This window comes from Corvus brachyrhynchos, unplaced genomic scaffold (genome assembly GCF_000691975.1).
Source record: "Corvus brachyrhynchos isolate BGI_N302 unplaced genomic scaffold, ASM69197v1 scaffold331, whole genome shotgun sequence".
Taxonomy (NCBI): Eukaryota; Metazoa; Chordata; class Aves; order Passeriformes; family Corvidae; genus Corvus; species Corvus brachyrhynchos.
The window spans coordinates 1935436-1943403 of NW_008237229.1; the positions used below are offsets into that span (position 1 = coordinate 1935436).

The window sequence follows — 7968 nt, forward strand, 5'->3', positions numbered from 1 at the left end:
GCAGGCAGAGAGACTCCTCTTCCTAAATGGACTGAACAATATTTGGAAGTGGGCGGCTGTCTCGTTGTGATACTGTCTTCATAGCATGAGCAAGAAGAGACTTTCTAAATGGACTGAACAAGGTTATTATGGAAGTGGTAAACAGACTGAACATCTTAAGGGTTGTCTTTTTACATTGTCAGTGGGAGAAGGGAGGAAGGTGGGAGGAGGAGGAGAGTTCTGAAGGTGGTATAATTTTTTTTTCCCTCTTTTAGGTCTGTTAATAAACTTCTTTATATTCTTTCAAGTTTGGTGCCTGCTTTGCATTTCTCCTAATTCTTATCTCACAAAAGATAAACAGTAATGAGTATTTTGGACCAAACCACTACACTAAATTGGTGTTTCCGCCCGGTTGCAAACCGAACCCGCGACAAGGCACGTGCTAAGTAAAGGTTAAAGTTACTTCTTCTGAATCTAGACAGTCTTTGTAGGTGGTAATCGATACTCCCTACTTCAAGATTCTGAAAAAGCATTCCAGATGAAAGCATCCCTTACACCTCAAGAAGGCAAAAATGCCCTTTTTTGTCATTTGATTTTTGTAATCTCAAAAAAGGTGACTTGTAGGGTTTGTTTGGGGAGGTTTGGGGGAGAGCAGGGGGGGGGTTGCTTGGTTTTTTTCCCCCAGTCCTATCCTGTAACAAGCACTAGCATCCTCTTCCTGAAGAAAAAAAAAAATATGGCCAACTGTCACCCTAATTGTATAGTAATCCGAAATAGTTATTTCTAAAAGAGAGATGAAACAGTGCTGTTGTACATGTCACTCTGCCCTAACCCACAGAATTACATTTTTCTTTCCTTTCTTGTATGAAGACTTTATCCAGCCCATGATTTTCCATCCCTTCAGCTCATTATAAAAATACCTAGTCTCTTCATCTCTCTACAAGAGTCCCATTGCAATGCGCTGGAACCAGCTGGTCATCTTTGAATTCGCAATCTCTAATCCTACAGCCAAATCCCATTTGAGTATTTCAAACCTCCCACATTGCTCTTTTAAACAGAATGGCTCTTTCAAGTGGTGCTTGGCAGTCAAGCTGTACAGCTAAAACACTGCCTTTGTGTGGATCTGTACGACCCCTTCTTAAACAACTCCCAGTCACTGGGCCATGCAGCACTTACATGAAGTGATGTGGGACTGTTACGAGAAGAGGTTTGGCTTTTTGGTTCACAGCTGTTGAGGGACAAAAATTCAAATTTAAATAACAACTAATTTAATTTGAAGTGTTACCAGGAAACTAGCTAATCTTTTAAAATAAAAGTCCCTGGACTTCAAGACTCAGGAACTCAGGAAGCAATATAAAATTTTGTATGTTATACACAAGGAACATATTTCTGCATGGTAACTGAAAACCAGCTTGTTCTATGGTAACCACAATGCAATCTTCCAAGATTTATTCCCTAAGACTAGCTATCAAAAAAAAAAAAAAATCCTTGAATAATCATGGACAACATTTAAATGACAATTTAAAAAAAAAAATCAAACCATTCTAGTGGAAGTTTTAGGAACTACTGGGATAAGCTTCCCATAAATAACAAAGATAGCTAAAACTGATGAACTACTGGGATAAGCTTTCCATAAATAACAAAGATAGCTAAAACTGATGAACTACTGGGATAAGCTTTCCATAAATAACAAAGATAGCTAAAACTGATGAACCACTGGGATAAGCTTTCCATAAATAACAAAGATAGCTAAAACTGATGCACCACACTGCACAGCTCTGCACTGGCTGCTGGAAGTAACAGCATAATCAAGGGATGATCAAAGCACAAGCTCCAAGTTACAAGCAGAGATCCACATGAAGACTTGAGCAGAAAAGTAATATGCCATTAGATTAGCTTCCAGTGAAACAAGCCTTGCCATAACCTTTTTACAGTGACTATCCAATCACTCAAAACAAAAAGGTACAAAAGTCTTAGAGTAACTTCAAGTTGTTCAGTCACCTGAGAGTATGAACATGAATAAAACACTACCCAAAACGCTCAAAGGTTAAGTTGGTGCCTTCAGCATCAAGTAAAACAGATGAAGACAAAAAAAATGCTGGTCTGTCAAGTTTCACACACTCCTTATAAAAGCCTTCATTTCATAATTGAAGTGCTACTGAAATGGTAAAATATATGAAGATATAACACACCTACAACCCCACAGTGGTCCCGTATTTAATGAACATGCCTTAAGTTCATTAACAACTAATTTGATCATATAAAAATGAGAATGAATGCTCTAGGGGCACTATTCTACACACTGAAATTCGAAATCATAAATCAACTTCTAACAGAGCCTCCTCTATTTGTTCATTCACGATGGCCAAAATGTTTTTCAAAATTTAAATAAAAATGGCCCTGAGGATAAAGGGGCCAAATAATCATCACAGACATTCTGGTTCATCCACAGGATCAGCTAGTGAGGGTCACTATGCAGTCTTGCATTACCTTACTCTGACAGTCACAGCCACACAGAAGCTTAGTACTAAGTTGAGAATAATTTTACTAATGGGTCTTTCCAAATAGTTGCTATTTGTGGAGGATTCAAGATGCCACTTGGGATTTATTAACGGTCCTTACTCTGAAGTAGCACACCACCGTTGTCACATCAAATTTAGGTCATTTCTCCTAGTCCTTTCTCCTCCCAACAAATATTTTCTTTGCAAACCTCTCCTACTGCTGTATTCTTACTTTCAGGAACCCACTCTGAGATACATTCAGAAAGGTTCCTTTTGCAATTCCAAATTCCACTGCTCCATTTCCTCATCCAAGCAATCCCTGGTTTCCCTGAAGATCTGATGGTCATTTGCCCTTGCATAGCTTGTCAGAATTCCCCAGTACCTATGTAATAGTTTTGCTTATCATTCATTATATGTCATACATAAAGTTGTGACATTAAAAAAAAAGCTAAAAGCAACAATAAATAATAATAATATAAAAATACATATTCAACACAAGGTGGAGTCTTTCACAAGTTAGTTGTCAAGATCTAACAATTTTCCCACGACATCGTCACAACACTTAGCAATCCCATCCAACAAAAGGTAATTCTACAGAATTAACAAAAGGCTTTCATACACCTGACTATCACTTCTCCAAAAAGGTGGGAGACTTCGCTTCAAATAACAGCCATGCAATAGTTTCATGTATGATTACAAAATTGTTACATGAGCACAGTATCTTCCCTCTATCCTTATTTTTCCAGGGAGGCACTGGTTGATGGAAGCCTTCACGGTAAGTCTATATTAAGGGAGAGTTCTGAATCTAAGTTATTACAGTAGAAAGCAGCACTCAACTTTCAGAAGAGCTGACAATTGACACCAACAAACCCATGGAGGATACACAATGAGCCATGGTGGAAAAGCAGCTTCAGATGCCTGTACTCTAAAATGCAGATTGGATCAGGTAAAAAAATAAGGAAATTCTAAAATAATCACAGCAAAACAAAGAACATTAGGAATCTTTTCAAAACTTTTGGACAGATACCAATAAACACCATTTTCTCTCCAAAGCTTTACTGGACTGTGATAGCCCCAAGAAAAAAACCAATTTTTTCCTAGAACAGATAGAAAAAAAGAAAAGCAAACCAACAAATGCCTTGATCTAATCCTAAAAAAGAACAACCCCCCAACCCCACCTGTATTTCTAAGTAATCTTTAACAAAAGCAACAACAAAACCAACCAAATATTCAAAGGTTGTTTCATTGGTAACAACATAACAAACACTTTACTCTTCATACCCATATCTTGTTTATGCCTTAAAGAGATTTGCTGCAGTAAGACAAATGTACTTGAGCTCAGAATGGCTGCATTATAAAGACAACCTTGGTTTTCTCTGTTTTCAAGGAAATACTACAATTTAAGTATTCTTGGAATTCAGAGTATATTTTGTTCATGAGTCATCCTATATTCCAGGCACTGAGTGGCTAAATGTCTTACACTCTGCCTCCACCAAAGGCCCCTCCAGAACAACTTACATAAACACAGTTAAGCTCACATTTCAAGTTACTGTGAATACTCAGTTCCCACAAGTTTTATGGTATAATTATCAAATTCTTACAAAAGGCTGCATTTAATTGACAGTGTTAGTCTAGAAACTATGCAGCTTTTTTTGCTTGAGTAACCAAGTATGTTCTGCTTCTTCTAGCTGTTTTATGTAAAAATTATTCTTTGGAGTTAATATTCATGGACCCTTACCACAGTGCTAGAGAGTTAAAATAAAAATTCATTACAGAAAGATTGGTGAGTATTTGTGAAACTGATTTACATGACATACAAGAAACTCTGTACAGTGCTGATAGACCTGCACTGCTGCTCCAAAACAAACCCAGAAATTTAAGTGTTCAATAGCTCCAACTCAAAAGTCTGCTATAGTATACATTGTTCCGTTCCTTGAGGCATTTTTGCCTTTTCCACTTAATGTTATGTTCAAACATACACGTCATGAAAACTGCATCCTTTGAAAATAGGAAGTTTAGAAGGGCCAACATCAGCCAAACAATTCCATGAAGAAGCCTTTTTGGTAGTTAGGAAAACTTGCCTCAGGTTTCAAAAGGAAGAGTTGTTCTTTTTCAAGCACTAGCTTGCCAGCATTACCCGTCTTTCTTTTGCCTTTGCTGTCAATAAACAAACTACTAAACAGAAATTCTTCAGGTCAGCAGGACAATATTTCATAAAGCTCTTCTAACATGGAGAAGACCAAGGAACAACATGCCAGGTTTTATCATGTTGATCTCATGAAGGAGGTTCTGAATTAACAAATATTATCTCAAAATACCATCAATAGTTACTATAAATTCAAATATGTGGGAACAAATATATCAACAGTTGTATAAAACAACATGCAGAACATCATCTTCAAGCTTTCCTTTCCCAAATTCTCTGACAAAAACAACCTTGAAAACTTGCCATACTAGCACTTTCAATTAATATAAGGCAAGATTTATAGGGAGAGAGAATATCTTACAAGACATCGCTGGGACAGACAAGCTCTTCAATCCTGTCTTCCGCTCTGAAACAAAAGCAGCAAATTCCAACCCAAGCTCAGGCCAGGAACAATTTTTTTGAGCTTAACTTGGTTAAATTGTGAAAATGCTTAATTTTTTAAGAGAAAAGGATGGTTGGTCCTGTGGAGCAAAAGGGGAGGTAAGCAAGAGGAGATAAAGTTACCTATCTAGAGGTGGTAATCACCCCTCCCCCCAAAAACAAGACATCTGGACTAAATTACACAGAAAACTCAAGTTCCACTAAAAAAATCAGTAATTACTCAGTCGGGTTTCTGATATTCAAATGAAATCAGAATTTTCCACTCCTGTGCTCCTCCCTTTAGTTAATTGTTAACAGCTCCTCTTAGAATCACCACTACAATCATTTAGAATTCGGCACGTTAAGCTACTGCCAAATGGAAAATACAAGTATACAAATGCCAAAGATGTTATCTCTCCTCATGTATAGAGTGAGGTCTAACTCACTCGCTTATTTCCACACAAACATCTTCAACATTCTCAGAAGCAAAGTGCATTAAAATTTCCAGTGTAAAAGCACAATCAAACCTGAAGTGACATCATGCTAAGTGGTTCTCATGATACACTTAAGGCCACGAATAGGAGCTGTACAGACTGAGAAAAGCTTACGTTGATATTTTCTAACTGCAGTAGATGTACTGTGTAATAGGATTTGACGTCTTCAGACACTAGCCTCACACGGAAACCTGTTTCACTGAACGTCATAACTTCCTCTTCTTTTGTTGGCCAGTATTGTGCACACTTCACCTAATGGATTTTTTTTTTAAAGAAAAAGAAGGGAAAAAAAAAAAAAGAAAAACCTTGTTAAATATTCTAGTATCTTGGACTTTTGCATGTGCAGATTCTGAGACCCCACTATTCAATACAGTAGACTCATGTACCTGCTCCCACTTTGAAGAATTCTCGAAGTCCATAATGTTTACAGCCAAGTTACTACAACTGTTTCAATAGCTATTAAGCATTCCAGCTTTATGTCATTCCAGCTTTATGTCATCACATGGCTAACATGTTTTGAGATACACCTTAAGCTTTCTCCCCACTCTAGTTCTCTACAGGGAACTGAGATCTCTGCTCAGCTATTTCAGCATTTCCCCCCTTTGTTTCTGACTTGCACACCTTCACGTTTACAGAACTCATCCATCACACCCAGTTCTCCCTAGGCTTTTTTCACTAGAACTGGAAGGTTCTAGTGAAACAAAACAACTAACAAACGAATGCAAAACTATTCTTTGTCTTGTATTCCTCTTGCTCTGCATTCTAACTTTCTGTAGGAAAATTTTTGCACAAGAAAACACGTGACTTTTTAACAGACCAGTCAATTTTTTTTCAGTAACTCATCTGCCCTGAATAAAAACCATAAATGTCAAATTACATACATTTATAACTAAAATCTGCAATGCTTTTAGACACAGTAGCAGAAAAACTCCACCATAACAAAAAATGTGTGTATTCTGCATGTATGCCACCAGTTTCAAAGAATCAAAAATAACTAGATCAGTTTGACAGTTCTTGGGCAGCAGTCTGCCTTCATTGTTACAGCTAACATCCCTATATAACAAATACATTACTTGTATACTTGTTTTCCCACTTTCCATTTTGTCCTAGGAACACCTTACACTGCCTCTACTCCTCACTATTTCTATCTGCACATCCTCCTTCTCTGAATGTTACTTTCACCTTTCTCAATGTACATTTGTTAGATACTATTTTCACCAAACTGAACTGTATGTCTTAGCTCCCTCACTTCACTGTTGTATTAAATACACATTATGCTGCCCACCAGGGAGAATGTTTGTTAGTCCTTCTAACGTAACAACATTGCTCAACTGTATTAAAACTGTGTGGCTTATTTTACAACTTACCGAATCTTTTTCAACAATCCTGTTCAGCATGACAACTGCTTTGGTTTGTTGTTGCCATATCATTAGCCAAAAATGACAACATGTATTAGGTAGTGGACCCTGTGTAGTAAAGAATACAAAAATGGGCATGAGAATGTATTGGCAAAGCAGTATTTGAACACAGTTAATAGTTCACTGTGGGAAACAGGAAAAGGTCTTCCTCTTAAGTTTAAACAAATTATTAATAGGATGATAGAAATGGCAGGCAAGAAAGTAGCCACACTGCACAGATCATTCCAGGACTTAAAAGGGCTGGGGATTTTTAAGAAAAGAAAAAACAAAAACAAACTAAAAAAAACCCAACCCAACAACAACAACAAAAAACCACCAACCCAAACAAAACCAAACAACAAAACAGCAAGAACTCAGGGAAGGGATATTTTGGTTTAAGCATCAATACTACTGTGCTGTTAGAAGAAAAGCTACTGCAGGCATGCTCAGAAGGTACAAGATGTACTAACGGGTAGAAGTATTGTTGTAACCTATTTACAAAAGAACTGAAGAAAAGAGCAAGAAATATTTGAGAAGCTTCATATGCAGTAAATTACTCATACTTCAATATTCCCTTTAGCTTTTCTTAAAACTTAAAATAACCTGTTTGCAACTACATCACACTAGCAGTTAGTAAGAGATAGTTGTAATTCATAGAGACAAGAAACCATCCAAATACAAATTACAACCGTACAAATCCTCCTCCCTAGATTCTCAATCCCTGTAATAACCCAGTAATTGTACTACTTACCTGTGTTAAAATATAGTATCTCTGGGCTTCTTCTATGACCACTAGGCTGGCATTGATATAGTCATTCTCGGTGTTCTGGAGTTTTACACGACTGTGATCATCTAAAATTCAAAGAAAATTAAGAATTAATGATGCATCCATCTCAATGAATACTCTCTAACAGGCAAGTTTAGGTCTGACAAGCAACTAGAACTAAATTCTGTGTACTACCCAAACAGCAAACTACAAATATAAGTGAAACTAATTTCTCACATAACTTTGATAACTGTCCCATTCTTCC

The 7968-nt window shown here is 37.0% G+C and overlaps 1 protein-coding gene across 1 annotated transcript in view; it reads right to left on the bottom strand.

The window, feature by feature from the left end:
* The window catches only part of PTPN2 (protein tyrosine phosphatase, non-receptor type 2), a gene marked incomplete at its 5' end in the record, with an annotated part of 29155 nt that overhangs the window by 13806 nt on the left and 7381 nt on the right, over positions 1 to 7968 (bottom strand). Inside the window, 3 exons of the mRNA XM_017729471.1 lie at positions 5655 to 5792; positions 6908 to 7006; positions 7689 to 7789. Coding sequence (XP_017584960.1) covers positions 5655 to 5792; positions 6908 to 7006; positions 7689 to 7789 — 338 coding nt within the window. The remainder of the gene's footprint in view (positions 1 to 5654; positions 5793 to 6907; positions 7007 to 7688; positions 7790 to 7968) is intronic.